General features: G+C 38.8%; 1 protein-coding gene across 1 annotated transcript in view; it reads left to right on the top strand.

Annotated features, from left to right (window-relative positions):
- PHEX (phosphate regulating endopeptidase X-linked) overlaps nt 1-21940 on the top strand; it is a 219288-nt gene that overhangs the window by 168450 nt on the left and 28898 nt on the right. The window contains exons 16-18 of the mRNA XM_055106306.2: nt 12592-12646; nt 18713-18780; nt 21290-21420. Of these exons, the coding sequence (XP_054962281.1) occupies nt 12592-12646; nt 18713-18780; nt 21290-21420 (254 nt within the window). The remainder of the gene's footprint in view (nt 1-12591; nt 12647-18712; nt 18781-21289; nt 21421-21940) is intronic.

Raw genomic sequence — 21940 nt, forward strand, 5'->3', positions numbered from 1 at the left:
TGGATCACTTGAGGCCAGGAGTTTAAGACCAGCCTGGCCAACGTGGTGAAACCCTGTCTCTACTGAAAATACAAAAATTAGCTGAGCATGGTGGCTGGTGCCTGTAATCTCAGCTACTCGGGAGGCTGAGGCATGAGAATCACTTGAACCCGGGAGGCGGAGGTTGCAGTGAGCTGAGATCGTGCCACTGTACTCCAGCCTGGGTGACAGAGTGAGACTCTGTCTCAAAAATAAAAATAAAAATGAAAATTAAAAATAAATAAAATAAAAAATAGCCATGAGATGATATACAGGAACACACTCTGAAAAGGTTAAGGGTATGATATAAATGTGTTAGAGTAATCATTATTATATCACCCCCTCACCCATGCTGCTCGTTCACTGGTTGGGGGATTGTTTCTCTTCTGGTATGGAAACAAGATATTATAGAATGTAAGGCAGCCAGGAGGTGAGAGTGAGAAGTTTAGATGGTCCCCAAGTCCTACTGATTTCATGTCCAAAAGGGTTGTGGCATCAAGCAGTTCATTACTGCCTCTTCTAACAGCGCTGTTCTCTGCAAGCTTTTTGGCTAAGCCTGTGATCTCCTTGAGTCTTTAGCTTATGGGAAGAGTGGAGGAGGGGTTATTCTATAAGCTAGCTTAAAAGGAGTATTTAGATATCCTCCCCCAAAAGGCTTTACTTTCCAAAATTTACACTGAGATTTTAAAAGTTTTGTTAAGTGAGCTGAAGTTAAGTCATGAACAAACTTCGAATAGTTTGCGAAATTGACAGATGATGCACTTAGCAAGTCTGTGGAACACCTGCTACAACTTTTTTGTTTTTGTTTTTGTGACCCAGCCTGGGTTCTGTCACCCAGGCTGGAGTGCAGTGGCCCGATCTTGGCTTACTGCAACCTTCACCTCCTGGGTTCAAGCGATTCCCCTGCCTCAGCCTCCTGAGTAGCTGGGACTACAGGCGCTCACCACCACGCCTGGCTATTTTTTTAAAATATATACTTTTAGTAGAGACAGGATTTTGCCATGTTGGCCAGGCTGGTCTCGAACTCTTGACCTCAAGTGATCCAACTGCCTCGGCCTCCCAAAGTTCTGCGATTACAGGTGTGAGCCACCATGCCCAGACCTGCTACACCTATTTTAAGGCATTCTTGTCCTGGTCTAGTTGAGGAATTTGGAGGTCCTGATACAGCCCCCCAGTTTCTGAAGCCTAACCAAGGAGGCATCTGAGAATGGTGTTCTGGGTAGTATCATGGGAGGACAAAAGTAGCCTCATCTGGAATGCTCTGCAGTCTCATGGGATTCCTGTTACCATGGTAAGTCCCAGAACCAATGCCTGTTAAGGATGCAATTTGCCGCTTGTAGGGTATTTCTAAATGCTGTTTTCAGACATAGTGCACTGCTCAGGTTGGCTGCAGGGCTGGTAGTAGGAAAGCATGAAATGATTATCAGAGTCAACCTGATTAAAGACAGGGTGTGAGTGGGGCACTCACTGGCAACTACCTGGATGTAAGCAAGTCAGGGTGAGGTGAGCGTAGGGACCTAAAAACCAGCCATGGGAACAGGAGACAGGATGTCAGGGAGAAATCTCATTAATTGACCTTGATGGTCACAGTCTCATTTGTCTTCTCTTTAAAAAATCAATTGCTTTTTACCCTTATTGCAAAAGTGGTTCATATTTATTGTAGAAAATCTAGAAAAATTTTAAGTGAACTAAAAATGTAAAAAGTTAATATCATTTAAAGATAGTCATGGTTAATACCTTTGTTGAATGCCACTGAGATGTATGTTTATCTACAAATATTTTACAGTTTAACTAGACTCATCCAACAGTACTACTTTTTCCCCACTGAACATTGTAACATGAATATTTTTTCCATTTATTACATATTCTTCTAAGTCATAGAGTGTAGTGTTCAATTGAGAAAACACCTTAATTTATTTAATTACTTCCCAATGGACATTTAGGCTGTTTCCCTATTGTTAAAGAACCCTCTGTATTAATAAGTTTTGTGGCTTGCTGTCTAAATCTGAGACCATTTCTTTAGAGTAAATTCCTAGAAGTGGAGGAGTTGCTGTATCAAATGGTATGCCCCATTTGAGGGTTTTGAAATGCATCTTACCCAACTTCTCTCAAGAAAGCGGTACAAATTTGTATTTCCAGTAACAACATATGAGATGGTTTATCCTTTAATGAGTTGCATCTTAAAGATACTGTTGGAGGAAATGAATAGAGAGACTCAGTTTTTTGTCTAACTGATATAGGGAAAATATCAGTCACATTTCATTCTTGAGACCATTATTGCATAACCAGATATGGTTCAGTGAACCCACATAAGCATTTGTTGAGTACCTACCATGCTCCCAGGCCTGGGCTGAATATCCCTGCTGCTAGTGTCAGTTTCAGATACTTAGTACAGCAATCAATAAATGAGAGGGCCTGTTGGAATATGAGTAGAATATGAGACACCGAGCTTTATAGTGGAAGGAAATTAGTGTTTTCTTTGCCAGATGTTAAACTATAGCAGTGGTTCTCAAAGTGCGGTCCCTGGATCATTAGCATCGCTTGTGATAGATGGGCATTATCTGGCCCTACCTCCTGAATCAGAGACTCTGGGATTTGGGCCCAGCAATTTATGTTTTAACAAGGTCTTAACTACCAAACTTCTGCAAGATGCCAAAGATTGAGGACCGCTGAGCTATAAAAAGGCAGCAAATGCAGAAGAGGTCAGACTTGTTGGGTAAAGGTGGGGTGACTAACTTCTCCTGGTTTGCCTGGGACCATCCCAGTTTTAGCACAGAAAGTCTCGCATCCCAGGAGCCCCTTCTGTCCCAGCTAGACAGGGATGGTTGGTCACCCTGGTAAAGGGTGGCAGGGGTGAAGGGAGGTTCTCTTTATTGCAGCCTAAAGGTAATTATGGCAGAAAAAGAATAGAAGGGCCAGCAGAGAAGGTTTCAAGATGGAGGGCAGATTTCAGAAGCTGCTTTCTGCTTGTCAGCTCTAGGCTGATAGATGTGGTGGCAGGAGGTTACCTGCAGGAAGCCAGCAGATGGCTAAGGCATCTTGCTGAATCCCTTGACAGGAGTCACAGCTGTTAGAACTTGATACTTTCTGGAAAGGGGAAGGTTGGCATTCACCAAACTACTGCAAGATGCCAACTTGAAAAAAAAGCCATGATTAATCTTAGCAGTGATGACAATGAAATCATTTTACAGCAAAAACCATAACCAAAAGTGCTTTGTAATTGCAGCAATTTCCATGTCCTGACTGATGGCCCCCTAGATTCTAGAATGGTGTCGGGCTTATCTGATTACAAGAACTAATCCTGAATAAGATGTAACATTCATTCTTAGAGTAAGCATTCATCCCGGATTTTCTAAAGCAGGTGCAATTTAAACTCTTTTTGTTCTTTACTACAGTCAATAATGTATAAGGCATGTAAAGTTTCAGTTTTGAAAGTATAGTGTGCAAAATTTTAATAAAAGTAATCATACGTTACATTGTTACATGCATGGTGTTGATGACAGAAAGACAGGAGAGCTGATTTATAGATCAGTTAAACATAAGAAATTCCTTATTTTTCCTAAACCAACAATTCTGAACCTGTTTTCATAGTCGAATCACCTGGGGAGCTTTTAAAAAATGCTTATGTTCAGGGTTCCATCCCAGAGATGGTGACTTAATAGGTTTGAGGCAGGGGCTTGGACATAGATATTAAACAAACAAAATTCCCCAGGTGATGTGCATTTGGGGTTGAGAATACTGTACTTATCCTGATATAAACCAATGGGTCCCAACTTTAGCATGTACCAGAATAGCCTGAAGTGCTATTCAGTAGGTCTAGGGAGGTGGGGGTGCAAACATTTGCACCTCTAAGGAGTGCCCTGGTGATGCTGATGCTGCTGGTCTGCAGACCAAGATTTGATCACCAGTTTCCTAAACCATTCCTACTCCAAACCCCAGATAATCGTACAAACCACATCTGTCACCCATTAGCTAGACATGTGAATAAATAACTCCCTCTCAAAACACTTCTGCACATCTACTCCCATGTATCCAGTATTTCTTTTCTCTACTGAGTTTAAAACATATTTCAATTAAAAAGCATACTTTAGAAAGCTTGGTATAGGTTTACCTTCCTCTTTAGGTCTTGCAAAATAGGATTATTTGTCGAGTGGTATCCTTTCTCCCTCACTAGATTGTAGGTTCTCTGAGGACATTTGTTTGTTCGAAGGTTGCACATGTGGCTTAGAACATCATAGGTGCTCAGTAAATGTTAGCAGTCAATGGTTATGCATAGAAATTGCATCATCATAACCAAACCCACCTATTCCCAGTAGTTTTTATAATGGGATCTAAATAGACTGACACTCCAAAATTAGGATCATAAAACGTGTTCACTTAGAGAAGTAGAAACTATCGCACAGGACAAGTAAAATAATCAAAGAAGTTAGCAGAAGGTAACTACAAGGGAATTTCACCAAGAAGGACAATAATGTAGATAAGATGATATATCAGCAATAGCCCTGAAATGTGGACTGATACATAGAGTAGTTTAGTAATATAAGCACACACTTAAGGCTTTTGAAAAAAAATAACTGTCACAACTTGTACTGAAGCCACATTAATACATCAAAAAATCCATGCAAATGACCAAATATCCCATTGTTTGACAAAACTAATAATGCAACAGAATGTATTGACATAGTCCACCCCTTAACAAAACTATCACAAACATCCACACTGAAAGAAAACAGACACAGGTACACACTTAATGAAAAAACCCAAGTATATTTCTGGAGAAAGCAGCTACAGCAAATATGGAAACAGATTTAGTTCAATAAACAGCTGAATGTGTATGCTGGTCCACACATCCTCAAGCCCATTGAATCTTCCTTTGGAATTTTCCCTTGGTCACCTTTTTTTGGACTGAATTTACTTTGTCATTTGCCCCTGGCTCTGTCACTTCTGTCCAGAGGCTGCTGCAGGGATCCTAAATGAACAAATTCAATAATGCTAATTCCTTCAGAGGAGTCAAAAGAGATGTTGAATTTAAGAATGAAATGCTCCTGAAGGTGGATGAGTTCAAGTTGTCTTGCATTGTGTTACTACACTTACAAAAGTTTGCTATAGAGAAAGGAGAAAAGCACATGGTCTGGGTTTCTGAAGACTGGCAGTGAAAGTTGGAGGCTTCCTATTTTGTAAAATCTGACCAAACATGGAAATAACAGGAAAAGATGTCTGAGTCTGGTTCATAGTTGTCTAAAATCATCAGCATTTATAAGTTATTAACACATTAATATTAAAAATTAATGTTAAATTATTAATTAATAATTTATTATTATTAAATTATTGTTATTAATATTTTAAAAACTCCCAAATAACATACAATTTTGGAAGGTAATGTTTTAAAAAATTTTCTGTATGATAACTTTTCTGAACCATACACTTATGAATATGGAACTTAAAATTAATGCTGCAGTAAAGTGAAAGCAACAATGAATGTAGGGAAAATGGATTAAATTAGTTCAATATTCTGCAGGCCAAAGGCCTTTGATCAATATTTTGTCTAATTTTCTCTTTCCAGCATATATCACAAACATAAAAAGGAAGAATATTCCACTTTTATTGGGGGTCAGCAGGGAGGGCTAAGAGGATACAGGAGTGATGGTATTTGCATAAAACTGGCTGGACTATTTAGCTTGTTAATATCTGTATTGTGATTGAAAGTTTATTGGAAAAATGTGCTGATCTCAAAACTACACTAGTTCGGCAATGATAGCAAGAGAATGGAACCAACAAATTCTTTCATCTAGAAGGAAAATGAAAACCAGAACTTGAATAATGGGATGTATCTTAGATCTGGTACTGAATGTGGAAAATTCAAGAAGTAATACATTGGTACTACTAATAGTATCATGTAAGGTTTTAAACTTTGTCTAACAAGATGTACTCATAATGATAGGTAATGCTTCAACCCCAGTCATCGCTCTGAGTTTCACAAGATACAGAATCAGTTCATTCAACAAGTATTTATTGAGTGCTTACCATGAACCAGGTATTGTTCTAGCTCTGAAGACATCACCATTAAAGAATAGTAAAAAATAAAAATCCCTTTTGTCATGGAACTTGCATTCTAGTTGGGGAAAGACAGAAAATGCATACAAAATAAGTCAAATGTAAACTGTCTTAGATGGTGGTAAGTGTTACGATGAGTTACAAAGCAAGAAAGTGGGTAGAATAACATCCTGCCCCTTAAAAAAGCACTAGGGAAGGGGTTAATGAAAAGATGATCTTAGCCTACATACCTGAAGCGAGCCATACAGATAGTGGCGGAAAGTAGGTTCTAGGTTAGGAGAAGAGAGGCGTAGGGCAAAAGGAAAATTATTCCTTTTTTGCATGTCCTTCCATACAGTGTGAATTTGCTAGGCCTGAATATATTTATTTATTTATTTGTTTTCTTGAGGTCTGAGCTGTGGAATAATGTGCTAAATTTGTTTGCTTCTCTATACTTGTTTGTACTAAAAAAAACTCTAATTAATGCAGCTTACAATAATGTGTACTGAAACCCAGACACATTGAGGCATTTAACTTTTCTGGGAAAGCTGTAGCTACCGTCAGGGTATGATTTATGACTATAAAAGTCAAATAGTTGAGCCTGGGGTAATCACCCACTGAATGTGATTGGTTCTTTGGCCATTGTGTCCTAAAAAAAAGCACTCTGTCTTTTATGGTCAGCATTTTGCTAAGCTCCAACTAGGTTACTCCATATTTACTGATAGGAGAATTGTAATGAGAAACACCAGTAAAAAGGAGAGGTTGACCCCAGTAGAAAACCAAAAGCAGGTTCTTGTGGCTTTCCCAGGTGCAGATTTGAAAAAGACACTATTACTGATAAATAAATAATTAGGTTATTACAAAGACCAATATTTTCTTTTGTCAGAATTTTAATCATTGAAATGGTATAACCACAATTTGTATTTTTGCCTGAAATAGGAGTGGAATTTGCTGGTGTTAACAAATGCAAGAACAAAATAATACTATATAAGCTTAGTTAACTGTTTTTCAATAGCCTTTAGAAGAATTTTCTATAATACACACACACTTCTTTTTTTTTTTGAGATGCTAAAAGAAATTTTAATAATTGTTACATAACATACTGTGTAGCTGTTTGATGAAATCTACTGTGTAATAATTATTAGAGTAAGTCTTGAAATGTATGATAAGAATATATTAGTTTTTTGGGTACAATTTCCATGAAAAAAATAAGAAAACAAATAACTAAAATAAGAAATAGGAGGTTTTTTATACATACTGTTGTCATCATACAAAATTACTCTATTAACTAAATTTACCTGACATTGTCACCGTTAAAAGCAAAATCAAGACAAAACTAATTAATTCTCAAATTTATTTAATTTTAGTAATATATTTTATTTAACCCTATATACCCAAAATATTTTCATTCTAATATGTAATCAATATACAAAAATTATTAAAGAGATGTTTTATGTTCTTTTTTCATACTAAGGCTTGAAAATCCAGGGGGTATTTTATTTATTTTTATTTATTATACTTTAAGTTCTAGGGTACATGTGCACAATGTGCAGGTTTGTTACATAGGTACACATGTGCCGTGTTGGTTTGCTGCACCCATCAACTCGTCATTTACATTTGGTATTTCTCCTAATGCTATCCCTCCCCTAGCCCCCCACCCCACGACAGGCCCCTGTGTACACACACACTTATTTCTAAAAGAATTAATTTTAATTACACAAGTTGATTATCTTTGGATAATCAAAAGGTAAAACATTACATTTATGTGTAGAGCCCTTCTTATGAGCCACCACCCCAAATCCTGATTTTCTTCAAAAGGTAACCACTATGATCACTTTGATATGTATTTTACAGACTTTTAAAGAATTTACATATGTATACACATATACACACAATACATGTATATGCTCACACTGGTAGGATAGTTACACAAGAAAATAAATGGTATTTATATATCTATATCTGTACCTTGCTTTATGCCAACAACATGTCTTGGGGATTATTTCCCATGCTGGAATTTTAAGACCTACCTCTTTCTTTTCACTTACTGCATAGCAGTCCACAATATGGTTATACCATAATTAATTGCCCTCTTATGTGGACATTTAGCTTGTTGCACACTTCTCAACTACAAGCCATGCAGCAATGAATTCTGTAGTGCACTTGTGCAAGCGATCAGGCAGTGGTTCTCACTGTGGCACCCAGACCAGCCGCATCTGCATCGCCTGAGAACTTGCTAGATGCAAATTCTTAGCCCTACCCTAGACTTATTGACTCATAAACTGAGGATGGGGCCCAGCAATCTGTAGTTTAACAAGCCCTCTGGTGAATCTGATGCATTATACAATTTGAAAACCACTGGCAGGTATGTCTGTTTCTACAGACACACATGTACGGATACAGTCAGTTCTATAATGTAACATATGTGTTCTTAAACACCACTGTGCTATGCAAAAGTATGTAATAAAAGGCCTCAGGGCTTATGAGAAAAATGAGGTTGGGGCACAACAGTTAAAAACTTCATCAGTGACACGTTAAAAACAAAAGCTGGGAGACCAATAAAAATGATAGTGCAGTTTTATACATGTTAAATGGGTAAATACACAAATGCTACAGTAAATATGGCACCTTCCCTTGAAAAGACCAGAAGTTTGCTTGTGTAAGTTGGTATTGGAGGGGTTGTCCCTTGTGAGTTTTTGGGTAGTGGCGGAAGGAGGGTTACATGAAATTGGAAGGTAAGTTTTAACAGCAGATGTGGTGAGTGTGGCTCCTGCCGCACGTGGTGAACTGAGGCAGTTGGTCATGTTGAGGTGTGTGCGTGTGTGCATTTTGTGTATTCCTATATGGCTCAGTCCATTTGGGTGCATTTTTATGATTTTCCCTAGCATTTCTTGTGGATAAGCAAATGTGAAATTGGAGTTATGTCCAAATTTTCCCCCAGTGTATCAATTTCCTTGGAATAAATTTGCCTTTTCAATACAGGTGTCACAGCTGTATGTATGGATGCTTATTCTTTTGCTTACATTACACAAAATAACTCCATACACTGTACTGAATGCTTTTCCTCACTTAATATTTCTTAGAGCGTTTTCCATATCGCCACATAGTTACTCGTTTTTTTTTTTTTCAATGGCATTTAAAGCATTATGAGATGACTAAATTGATCTCCAAAATGCTTGCAACAACCTACACTCCCATCAACATGCTTCCTACACCTTGGCCAATATTACCTATTATCACATTTATTAACTTTTGCCAACCACTAGTTAAACGTCTCTTTCCTTCCTCTCCCTCCCTCTCCTCCCTCTCCCTCTCCCTCTCCCTCTCCCTCTCTTCCCTCTGCTCCCTCTGCTCCCTCTCCTCCCTCTCCTCCCTCTCCTCCCTCTCCTCCCTCTCCCTCCTCTCCCTCCTCTCCCTCCTCTCCCTCCTCTCCCTCCTCTCCCTCCTCTCCCTCCTCTCCCTCCTCTCCCTCTCCTCCGTCTTTCTCCTCCCCCACCTCCACAGAGACATTTACACTGTGAGGAATGCCTCCCATAAGTACACTGATAGAAAAAGGAACTTTAAAATGTGAAACAGGTGGCGAGGTGGTGTTGAAATGGTAAAAAATAAAAATAAAAAAGGAAATAAAATGGATATGAAAGAAAACATAAAAACCTATTAAAAAGGCAGAAAAAAGGAATTCCCTTTCTACTTATTTTTCACTTCTACCTTTGCTAAATACAACTTATCCACTTTATGAGATAAGATATTGAGTTGACCCTGTAGGATTCCATCTATCACTCTAGCTGGTTGACATCTCCAAAAATGCAGCTTACACTATTAATCCATTTACTTCAGCAAAACATGCCTAAGGGCATCAGATTCTTCTGTTTATCAGTATTGGGTTCCTTGGCCCCAACAAGCTCAGCAGATACAGCTGAACAGAGTGATGTGTGGTGGCTTCAACTCTTGAGTCTGGGGCTTCTAACAGCAAAAGTGACAGACATAGAGGCTCATGCAGGTGTCAGATGTTTTCCTGTAAAGAGGTTGGCAATGGACGTAAATGCTTCCAGCTGGGCACATTACCAGGCAGGAAAAGCCATAATGATTTAATAATGAAATCACATTGGTTTATGATCATTGTTCTTATTAGGAAATATCATTGCTTTTTGATGATTTATTATGTGAAACTGAGTTTTCATATAAACACTGATTTGCATTTATTTGTAATATATATTTGCATATGTATATATATCTGAGTGAGAATGACTTACTAAAAGTAATCACCAAAAAAAGAGGATGGAATATTGATGTAAATATGCCACAAATATTTAAGGAAATGTAGAAATTATGAAGATTATTATGATGTTGCCACTTCAAAATAATATTAGATGCATTTTCCTTTATGTGAAACTGACAGAGAACTAGTAGCTGGATCCATCTCTGTTTTGCAATTAGGCTTTTGCACCTAATCACAAACTATGATATTATTAATAAAATATAAAGAATATATATAAGGGTTATATAGAACCACCATTTCCCTTCTAAATTAAGGACTTGCTTTCCTGTCCTCATTTCTCCTCATGTGTTCTGACATGGAGGAGAGAGAGAAAAAAAAAGTTAAGAAGAGGGAGGAAGAACATTTTGACTTATGAAAGAGCTTTCAGTCTCATGGGGCCTGGAACAGTTGCTCTGGAGCAGTGAAGGACACTACAGAAGGCTTCTCTCTCTCTTTTTGGTTATGATTCTTTGCTCTATCAGCTGTGATGACTTGTAAGTACAGTTCCTAGGATCAACCCAGGGTGCAAAATTTAGTGGTGAGTTGCAAGGGCAAAGCAAAGCATGTCTCCCACTCATCTGCACTCAATGTCAGGTACATAATTTGGGAAGCCCAGTGCAAAATAAAAATGTGGGGCCTCTTGTTCCAAAAGCAGGAAAAAATGCCATTGAGGGGGCTAAAATATAAAGCCTTGCCCTATCTTTCATGGGCTTTCTCTTTCAACTTGTCATGGTATTGTTTTATTTGCTATTCAGTGCTACTATAAGAAAAATTAAAGACGTAAGTCATTAGCATGAGTGTTACTTTTCATCTCAATATTGTGCAATGTCAGTTTTAAATGCAAACATAAGAGCATTTAACTTGTATGTGGAATCACCAAAATTACATAGTTTGTATTTTGTAGCTTGTATGTGCATATGTATTTTGTTCTTACCAGCATGGAGGAAATGCTGAACAAAACTCAACTGTTTTTATTTTACTTCTTAATGCATGTACATTCTACCAATACTCTCTACCTTTGGTTTACTGATGAATAAAGAAGGACTAAAAGGAAAAGAATCTATAGGTTATTGTATAAGTCTGTTCTCACACTGCTAATAAAGACATACCTGAGACTGGGTAATTTATAAAGGTAAGAGGTTTAATGGACTTACAGTTCCACATGGCTGAGGAGGCCTCACAATTATCGTGGAAGATAAAAGAGGAGCAAAGTCATGTTTTACATGGCGGCAGGCAAGAGAGCTTGTACAGGGGAACTCCCCTTTATAAAACCATTGGATCTCATGAGACTTATTCACTACCATGAGAACAGTATGGGGGAAACCGCTCCCATGATTCAATTATCTCCACCCGGCCCCACCCTTGACACATGGGGGCTATTACAATTCAAGGTGAGATTTGAGTGGGGACACAGCCAAACCATATAATTCACCCTTTCTCTGTCCTTTTCTGTCATCATTTTCAGTGTAGGTGTTTGGCCAATACAGGGAAGTAACAGGTATAAGAAAGGTTATGACAGGATTCCTTGGTCATTCATGTTTCTTAGAATGCCACTACCTTCTTTTGGTGGTTGAAGCAAATTCTGGTTTGAATGGAAAGTATGGCCTCTTAGGGCTATCAGAGCTTACTCAGTTCTAGATGTATCGTATTTACCTTGTATTTGTTTGGCATCTCGCTGAACTCCCATGCACTATGGGCCTGATGGAGTCCTGTGCTCCTGGGGCATTGTGAATGCTGTGTGTAAATGGGGCTCCTAGGAACAACAGACACATATTGTGCACATTTTCTCTGCTCACACACACATGTTCCATTGTCCCCTCATGCTCCACTCAAAAAATACAAGTTCAAAGATAAAAATCATTAAGAATTTCAAGATAGTGGCAGGAGAAGATTAAACTAAGTGCAGGACCCTTCTCTCTGTGGGGCCTGTGTGACTACACAGGTTGCACACCCACGAAGCCGGCCCTTTCTGTATCAGGCAAAGCTGCTGGACAGCCTGAAGCCTCATGAGCATGCCATGTATGAAGGAGCCCAGCTTACAGCAGGCTGGATATTGCCAATAGTGTACCAGTGCAAAATGGTTTCCCTGAAACCTTTAATACACTTATTTCAAACTCAGTTGAATTGATATCATTGAGACAGCTAGATCTCTTAGAGGGCTCCCAGTGCCAGGAGGAGTGCCTTTCAGATGGGTCTTTGAAACCTCAGTGTTATAGCTAGAACCAGGTACTCATCATTGAATCAATCTCTCTATATCTCTTAACATTTTTTCTTTCTCATAGGATTTCCAGCAGGAGAGCTCCAGAAGCCTTTCTTTTGGGGAACAGAATATCCTCGGTGAGTAAATGAGTACAGAAACCAGTTACTGACCAATTAGGAAGAACATGTTGCTTTGGTAGAGGACAGAAGAAACAAAGTCAAAGGTTATTCAGCAGAAAGAAGCCATGGAATCTGGCGTGGGTCGCCTGTACTCTTATCATTTTAGGTATTTGTTTTCTGATCCTTGTTACCAGGGTGTATGGCTGGACAGGAAAGCCATCTTACACATAGGTGGCTTTCATTTTTATGCATTTATTCTCTTACCCATTAACTCATACTACCAGTATTTGGACATTGAAGGATTGTTGGGATTTGAATTGATGGGATGAGTCTAAAACCATTCCAGGTAGAAGAAACAGTGTGAGATAAGGAGGGAAAAGTGTTTCTATAATGGCAGAGTCTAGTTTGGCTAGCCCAAATGGTATATGAAAGGAAGTAGTGGAAAAGAAGATTGAGGTTTGATATTGGAGGGCTCTGCATGGCAAATAAGGAGCTTGGATACTAATAGGCAATAGAAAATATTGAACTTTTTGAGCAAGTTAGTAAGATAATCGAATTTATCTTTAGAAATATAACCTGTGTAGCTACAGAATAAGTCAAAATTGGTAGTGTATGGACTTAGGGATACCAGTTTAAAGGTCATTTTAATACCAACAGATTGTAGACTCATGTAATTCAGAATTTCCATACATAGTAGAGATTCTGATAATATTTGATGTCAATAATATCACCATTTCTATTATATACTTTTTACTTGCTTTTGTGTTTTAATGCATGGAAAATTTTAGTCTTGATTCTATACATTGAGTCTCTTGTGTTTTGGTTTGGATATATGACAATTTAAAAATATGTAGGTTTAAAAGATATAGATTCCCATAAATATATCAATAAGAGAAATATGTTGGCAATGTTTTCATTTGGCCTTTGGGCTTTCCCAGTAGCAGACCTTGTGATAATTATTCAAGTGCAATTTGTTCTTTCGGGAGGTGGTACAAGGAAACACCAGTAGGGGAGTGGAGAATTGAGACAGTGAGGGAAATAAGCCAAATGAATTATGTCCTGTGAGTCTTTTATGGCTGCCAAAATGAATTACTACAAACTTAGTGGCTTAAAATGACATAAACTTATAAGCTTATAGTTCTGTAGGTCAGAAGTCCAAACTGGTTTTCACTGGGCTAAAATCAAGTTGTCAGCAGGGCTACTTTCCTTTCTGGAAGCTCTAGAGATGAATCTGTTTTCTTGCCTTTTCTAGTTTCTAGAGGGGGCCCACATTCCTTGGCTTATGACCTCTTCCTCCATCTTTAAAGTTCCATAGTCACATCTCCTTCTGACTCTCATCTTCTGTCTCTCCCTTCTACTTATAAGGACCCTTGTGATTACACTGGTACCATTCAGATAATTCAGGATAATCTTCCTGTTTTAAGTTCAACTGATTAGCAACCTTAATTCCGTCTGCAGCCCCTTTACTGTGTAACATAACATATTCACAAGTTCCAAAGATTAGCATATGGACATCTTTTGGAGGCCATTATTCCACCTACCACATGTGTGTTACAAAGCCAGTCATCACCATGGGCAACTGGAGCTCAATCTTGCTGGGGAACTGTAAAACATGCTTCAGAGTGATCCCATCTCAGGGACATGGGAGCTGGGGTATTTATCTATCCTCCAACTCAACTTCCATCATTGATTGAGGGCTCCTACCAGGGGTACCTGGCAGTGCCCATCCTAGGCCAAGAGGGCTCTAGTGGCTGGAGAAAGTCTTCAGGCAACTAATTTCAGGTGCTGACATTTGAAGGCTGTCAGATTGGTGTGCTCAAAAATAGTGAGGGCTATGAGGACGTGGGCAGCCATCGATAAAGCTTACTACAGGGAAGCACCATCATTAGAGTAAATAAAAATTGCAGGTTCTTATTTAACCAAATCCATTAATAATATCCCAGGCCTCAGCTCCATAGTTTTCTTTGGTGTTCAGATGTTTGGAATCAATTTGCCCTGCTTTTAAGTTTAGAAATATATATATATCTAAAAAATTAAAGGTTTAGGATAAATATTCTTTAAGCGCCCTTCAAACTAAAAAAGTCCTATAATTCTTTGATTCTGCTTATTGTTAACAATTTAACTGAGCTTCTATTATTGTGGTTGTATAGCTGGAAACTAGGAAATAGTCTGGTTAGATTTCTGAAGTTATTGATTAAGTGATTTGTTTATTGGGTCTGTGAGCATGTTAGTGTCTATTTGTTTGTACCTTAGGCTAGGTCATAGTTAATACTTGAGTGTGAAAGAGAGTTTTTTTTTCCTAAAGACTTCTTTGTCCTCATCCACTTAATGAATAGCTACTACGTATCATTTGGGTACTCAGCATTGGGAATATGAAGATGCTAAAGACATGGGAGTCATGGTCCAGTGAGATGGCTTCCCATATGTTCATCTATTCTGTATTAATAAATGGATAGCCTCCAGAATCAAGGGAGTGGGTATGCTTTCTGCTCACAGTGGTCAGCTTAGTCCTCACTTGAGTGTTGAGTCTAATTATGGGGCATGAACAAGCTGAATTGTTTCCAGAAGAGAGAATCAGGACTGTAAATGGTTGAAGACAACGTTTCCCAAAGTGTGTGTTCCATGAAATAGTAATAGAGGTAAGATATCCTCCCCTTCCCTCAGTTTTGGGGAATCATAATAATTATCACCATAAAAATTTCCTAGAAGCTCTGCAAGAAAGAAACCTATTTAGATGTGTTTAACACAACTACCTTTTTTGTACCCATTAACCATCCCCACTTCCGACCCCAGCCCCCCACCACCCTTCCCAGACTCTGGTAACCATCCTTCGAAATGTAGAGGTTCCCAAACTCCCCTGTGTTTTGGGAAATGCTGATCTAGAATTCATGACTGAAGAATAAGAGTTGAAAGAACTTAATAACACTTGAAGTGGAACCTCATAACTGTCTGCATATTTTTGAAGGAAAGTTAAGGTGGTAGAATGACTTATTATATTCAGGAGATTCAGCAAGTGTTCAGTTAGAGGCTACACTAGACCAATAGATGGGAGCCATAGAAAAGACATTTCAGATCAGCATTATGGAGAGCTATTATGTTTAGACCCGCCCAAAGAGGAAATGGGTTACCTTAGAAGGGGATGAGCTCTTGGTCATTGGAAATACCCAAGCAGAGTGTTATAACCATTTGAATGGGTTTTTCTAGAGGGGGCCCATTCCTCTAGTAGGAAGTTGGAGTAGATGACCTCTAAGCCATTTCCAACTCAGAAATTTTTATGAATTTATGATTCAGGCATAGGACAGCCCTTACTTGATAACAGTGTGAGATCATGATTAAGCTAGACAGCAGTATAGTTGTTTTGTTGTTGACAGCAAATCCGGTGCATATGTTAAACCCACTGAGTAATAAGAACAAAAGAGAAACTGAGTAGGTAGTAAAAGTGGTGTCTTCTCCATTTTATTTTTGGAAGACTAGATCTTCAGTGCAAGAAATCTTCCAGTTTCTGGCCAGCCAGTCACGGTTGCATTTTAAAAGGGCGAGTTTATTTTTTTATGCTTATTTATTTATTTATTTATTTAATTATGAGACAGAGTTTTGCTCTTGTTGCCCAGGCTGGAGTGCAAAGGCATGATCTCAGCTCACTGCAACCTCCGCCTCCTGGGTTCAAGTGATTTTCCTCCCTCAGTCTCCCAAGTAGCTGGGATTACAGGCATGCGCCACCATGCCTGGCTAATTTTGTATTTTTAATAGACATGGGGTTTCTCCATGTTGGTCAGGCTGGTCTCGAACTCCCGACCCCAGGTAATCCACCTGCCTCGGCCTCCCAAAGTGCTGGGATTACAGGTGTGAGCCACCACGCCTGGCCAATGACATGCTAATTTAAATACTCTTCATTGATAAAATAGAGGACATGAATCTAATATTATGAAATATTATTATTGTCAGGCTTAGTCATATAAAATTACTTTTTCTTTGTCTCTTGTCCAAAGGATTGTGATTAAGTAACTGAGAATTGAAACTTAAAATGATTCAATCATTTTCCGAATTCTCTATTACCTTTTGCAAATAGGAAGCTTGTTGGAGCAGCCCCGCTTAAAGGACATTTATTGCACAGCAATTTCTATAAGCTTCCATTGTTCATGCCTTCAACTCATCCAGTCAACAGCATTGACTGAGGGATGTAGAGGACCAAGTACTTATTCTCAGAGCTGAGAGACCTGGAAAAACTAAATGTTGCAATCTGCACACTGATAGCTACTGCCGCAAAAATTAACACTATGTAAAATTACAAATTTGTCCCACACTGCTATGATAGCTCTATGATTGAAATGAATAATTTCACTCTTACTTCTTTAATGAAGGTTTGCAATGATGGAAAAACAGTAGGAAGCATTTTTTCAAATGCAAATTACCTTACAGGAAAGAAATAACAAAGGAAAGCATTGCCACCAAGGGGAAAAATTAAATCTTACACCACTTCCTTGGGTGTAGTTGAGACAAACAGTTAGCATGGTAAGGATCATTTATGTCCTGTAATAATAACATATTACTTTAAAAATTTCCATTCGTTCCAGTTATGGGTCCTATCTATTTGCTGGGTGACTTTGATGTTGCATGTCAGGAACTAACTGTGAGATATTTTTAGCATAATTGCAAATCTTATGAAGAATCTTCACAATAAGGATTCTAAGTGGTGTGTAATTCTCATCCACAGGTTAAATGACTAAATTAAGATACATACAGATCTGTCACTTTCATGAGATGGTAAAGTTAACTAATCAGTTAAATCATTGTTACTTTCTTACTCTGTAGAAGGCGTAGAGGATATAGCAATGAACAAGTAGATAAGAGAGTGGCCTCAATAGAACTTATATTTGAGAGAGAAAATCCCAGACATACATATGGAAGCCCCATTATTGATTTGTTCATATATTCTTAATATGCTTTGCTATGTAACAAAGCACCACCAAGCAACCATTTATTAGCTCATGATTCTGTAATTTGGGCAGGACTGAGCTGAGACAGCTGGTCTCTGCTCTGTATGGTGCTGGCCGGGGTCGCTCAACTAGGGCTGGACTCACAGACAGGTGAGTGAAGGCGACCTCACTCACCTGTCTGTGCCCCAGTTGGGCTGGCTCTCGTGGCTGGGGCATGGCAGGGCCTCTCTCTCTTCCTTTGGAGTCTCTCAACTTCTGGGGTTTCTCACTTGCTTCATTTGGCCTCATTCTGTCTAGCTGTGTAGTTGAACTTCTTTGCAAGTGACTTCCAAGAAGGTGGAAAATGGAAGCTACTAAGTTTCTTAAGGCCTAGACCCAGAAGTCATACCTGACCCCTTCCACTGCATTCTGTTGGTCATAGCAAGTCCCAAGGCCAGTCCAAATTTAAGAAGAGGGAAATAGATTGTCTCTTGATGGGAGGAGGGGCTATGTGCATTCAGGGGTAGGTAGAATTGTTGGTGTCCCCTTTTATAGATAATCTACCACATGCTTCTTCAGAGGTGAAGAGAAATAATGTGGCAGCTTTTTCAAATCTTTGCTATTCAGTTGCTATCTTGTCTACAACAGAAAGAGGAACGTGACTACCTTTGAAAATAGAGTGATCCCTTTTAATCTCTATTCCTTTTTTTTATGACTACATTTGGAAAACAATTTAACTTCTAAGACTATAGTGACTTTTCAACAAGTTTCCAGATAAAATATAAATGATATATTTACTGACAGGATCTTTTCAAGCCCTGTTCTAGGTGTTCATAAATATATGGCTATAGCAGATAAAAAAATCATAGCAATCTTAAGGCTGAAAGGGACTTTAGAAATCATCTCTTTCACATCCCTAATTTCAGAGAGTAGGGCGCTAAGGTTCATATGTGGTAATAATGACAATGTTAGAATTTATATTTTCTTTGTCTATTTCAATTGGAAGGTATGTTTAGATTTTTTACAGCTTTATGGGTATAGTTATTCGATTGTTATTACCATGGTTACTAGAAAGCAGTTTATCTTGGCTTTCCATTGAAAAAATTAAAGGATTATGCTCTGAGATTCATGCTTGTAATTGTCTCCAAATTATGTATTAATGCCATAGATCTCTGAGTTATGGTGCCATAGGAGTAATTGTCGGACATGAATTTACACATGGATTTGATAATAATGGTAAGTACTGGTTCATTTTATAAGCTGCTGCTTTTATAATAATGTTGACTATATGGATGTTAATTGTTATGATTATCTTTGCATAGCAGCAGCATCATAGCTTGAAGATTATCCAAAGCAATATGATTGCTGATTGAAAACTTCTCACCGTGTCTTGCTGTGATGGCTTGCAATAAGTAAACAATTGTTCCCATTGGTGATCGGGGTAGACTTTAAAAAGCAGCCTTGTAATTTCAATAAAATTAGCTTTGCATTTAGATCAGGATTGCTGTAGCTGCCACAATAGTTACAGAGATTGATTTATAGCTTCTCCCTTTGTCATTTATTCATTGTCTTGAGATATTCTCCGTGGAGGAAGGAGCAAGCTCTGCTCCAACGATGATTATACATGCTGCCAAGTTAGGACTCGTTGAGTTAGGACTCTGGAGCTTGGCTGACTGGTTCCCTTTTACGATTTCGAAGATTATGCATTGCTTAATCTATATTTTTCTCTATACTGGCTTATATTCTGATGATGATGATGATGATTATTATTATTATCATTATTGAGACGGAGTCTAGCTCTGTCGCCAGGCTGGAGTGCAGTGGCACGATCTCGGCTCACTGCAACCTCGGCCTCCCGTGTTCAAGTGATTCTCCTGCCTCAGCCTCCCGATTAGCTGGGATTACAGGCACGTGCCACTATGCCCAGCTAATTTTTGTATTTTTAATAGAGACGGGGTTTCACCACATTGGCCAGGATGGTCTCGATCTCCTGACCTCGTGATCTGCCCACCTCAGCTTCCCAAAGTGCTGGGATTACGGGCATGAGCTACCACGCCTGGCCTATTCTGATTATTTTAAAGTCTATACTTAACTGATAATTTATATAATAGGATATGCTTTGTATCCTGATGACATTTAAGCAAAAAGAAAAAGCAGAATATGACATAAACTAAAGAAATGGCTTCCTTTGAGAGTCCTCATCATCATTAATCAGCACTCTTTTCTCCTTTAACTTTGGAATATTATCGGAAGGCCACAAGAAATCTCTGAAACTTATGGATTAGTAGCAAATTACTATCACATCCATACCCACACAATGATTTACAGGCAGTCTCAGGAACCAGCTGCCCTAAAGCAACGTTATATAGAAGGGGACCTCTTTCTTCCATCCCTGTAGTATCTCCAACATCCTTCCTGGATGCCTACCCCAGGGCCAGAGACACTTAGGCTCTTCTAGAAAAGTCTTCCTGTACTCCCACCAGCCCTTCCTTAATCACCTAGATTTTTTGCTCCCCTGGTCTTCCCTTCTCTGTTAAAATGTGGCTGACTTGTAGTTATCTGACTCTGCAGAGCTAGACTTTCTGCCTTTGGGTGTTTGGTTTATCTGAGATGAGAGTCTTAGCTAAGAAAAAAAAAGCTAATAGTCCTTTCTTCGTTCTGGACCTCTCTTGATAGGAAATTTGAGTACAGTTCCTCCCCAGAACCTTCTGGAGAACTTCTGGAGTCTTTCTCAAAGGACTGAATCAAATGGTGGCAATTTCACTCTGTAACCAATGCTTAGAACAGTGCATTGCACATATAAGTACATGCCCGGTACCTATTTAATGATTGGTTGGTTAGTGCGTAGAGGACAGTGACTCCATACTATCCCAGGGGGTGGTGGTAGTAGTATGTAGCCTTGCTGAAGAGTTTTGGATTGTTCCAATTAACAACTTTACTTATGGGACTTTTTTGTAAGCTCTCTGTATAATTAAATTTCAATGATGCCTCTGATTCTCATAGTAACCTTGAATATAGAAGACAGTCTAGCAGCATCCAAATTTTGTTTCAAAGGCTGTAGAGAAAATGAAGAGTGAGCACATAGCAAGAAAGCATGTGTAATCTTTCTTCCCATTATGTTTTGGAGATTTTCATTCTTATTCCAAGTTTTCGTTTTAGAGCAATCTTCCCTGTCTAAGCAGGACAGATGGGTCTTCCGTCCACACTAATGGCTGTGGAATGAATCATAACAGAGGTTTTATGTGTCTTTCAGCTCCTGGCAACTTGGAGGAAACAGGTTCCTATAGGGCTGAGTCAGGGTCTATGATCGCACAGTATGGATGACTCATTGGGGCTATTCCTATGGATCATTTGGAATTTCACTGGTAGTAATGCTCTGATTGCCTCCATGGGCTTTCTGAATGAAGCCATTTTATTTCATAATCCAGTGAACACTTTGGGTCAAATCAGGTGAAGACACAGAATCCAAGATTGAATAAGACTAGTATATGTAATAAATTGATGAATCTCATTTTTAAGGTGCTCTTTGTTCCTTAGAAGGAAAGAACTTCCTCAATTGTCTTTATCCTTTTCACCCTTTTTACAATTAACCTGTGACATTGGAGAGAATGCAGGAGCTGATCTCAGGAAGAGTGTTCCCTGCTGTTATGACTGCTTTTTGAAGGCTTGTCGAGGTGAGGGAAAGGAAAGATGAATTTAGTTTCCATAAATAACACAAATGTCTTCGAACTTTTCTTTTTGCTAGGTAGAAAATATGATAAAAATGGAAACCTGGATCCTTGGTGGTCTACTGAATCAGAAGAAAAGTTTAAGGAAAAAACAAAATGCATGATTAACCAGTATAGCAACTATTATTGGAAGAAAGCTGGCTTAAATGTGAGTACAACTGTGGCTAAGGGGGCACCTTGTGGTTCATTTTTCCTCATTTGGACATTAGCGTGCTTTAAACCATTGGTTCTCAAAGCGTGTTTACAAGATCAACAGCATCTGTCTTCCTTGGGAACATTCTTGAGTCCTACCCCATACCTGCTGAATCAGAATCTTTGGGGTTGGGGCCTGGTCATCCCTTAACCAGGCATGAACTTTTTCCTGATATATTACTAGGGCTGGAAAATTACCTAAATCCTTGCTATGCCTCAAATCTATTATACTTGTAGATGAATTTAGGTAAAAATCCATGTGCTTCTTTTAAAGGGAATGTTTATAAACACTGACTTGGTTCTCCTGGTTCTTAAACCATGCTCAGCCCAAGTGAGACCACTGCTCATTCAGGCAGAGAAACCAGAGTCTGTATCCTTGAATGGTGTCTAGCTCTTTTATCAGTGTCCTGGACAGCCATTTCTCTGCCTATATATTTTTAAATATCTACAACTGTGACATGAGAAGACCTAAAATG

Source organism: Pan paniscus, chromosome X, assembly GCF_029289425.2.
Source record: "Pan paniscus chromosome X, NHGRI_mPanPan1-v2.0_pri, whole genome shotgun sequence".
NCBI classification, from domain to species: domain Eukaryota; kingdom Metazoa; phylum Chordata; class Mammalia; order Primates; family Hominidae; genus Pan; species Pan paniscus.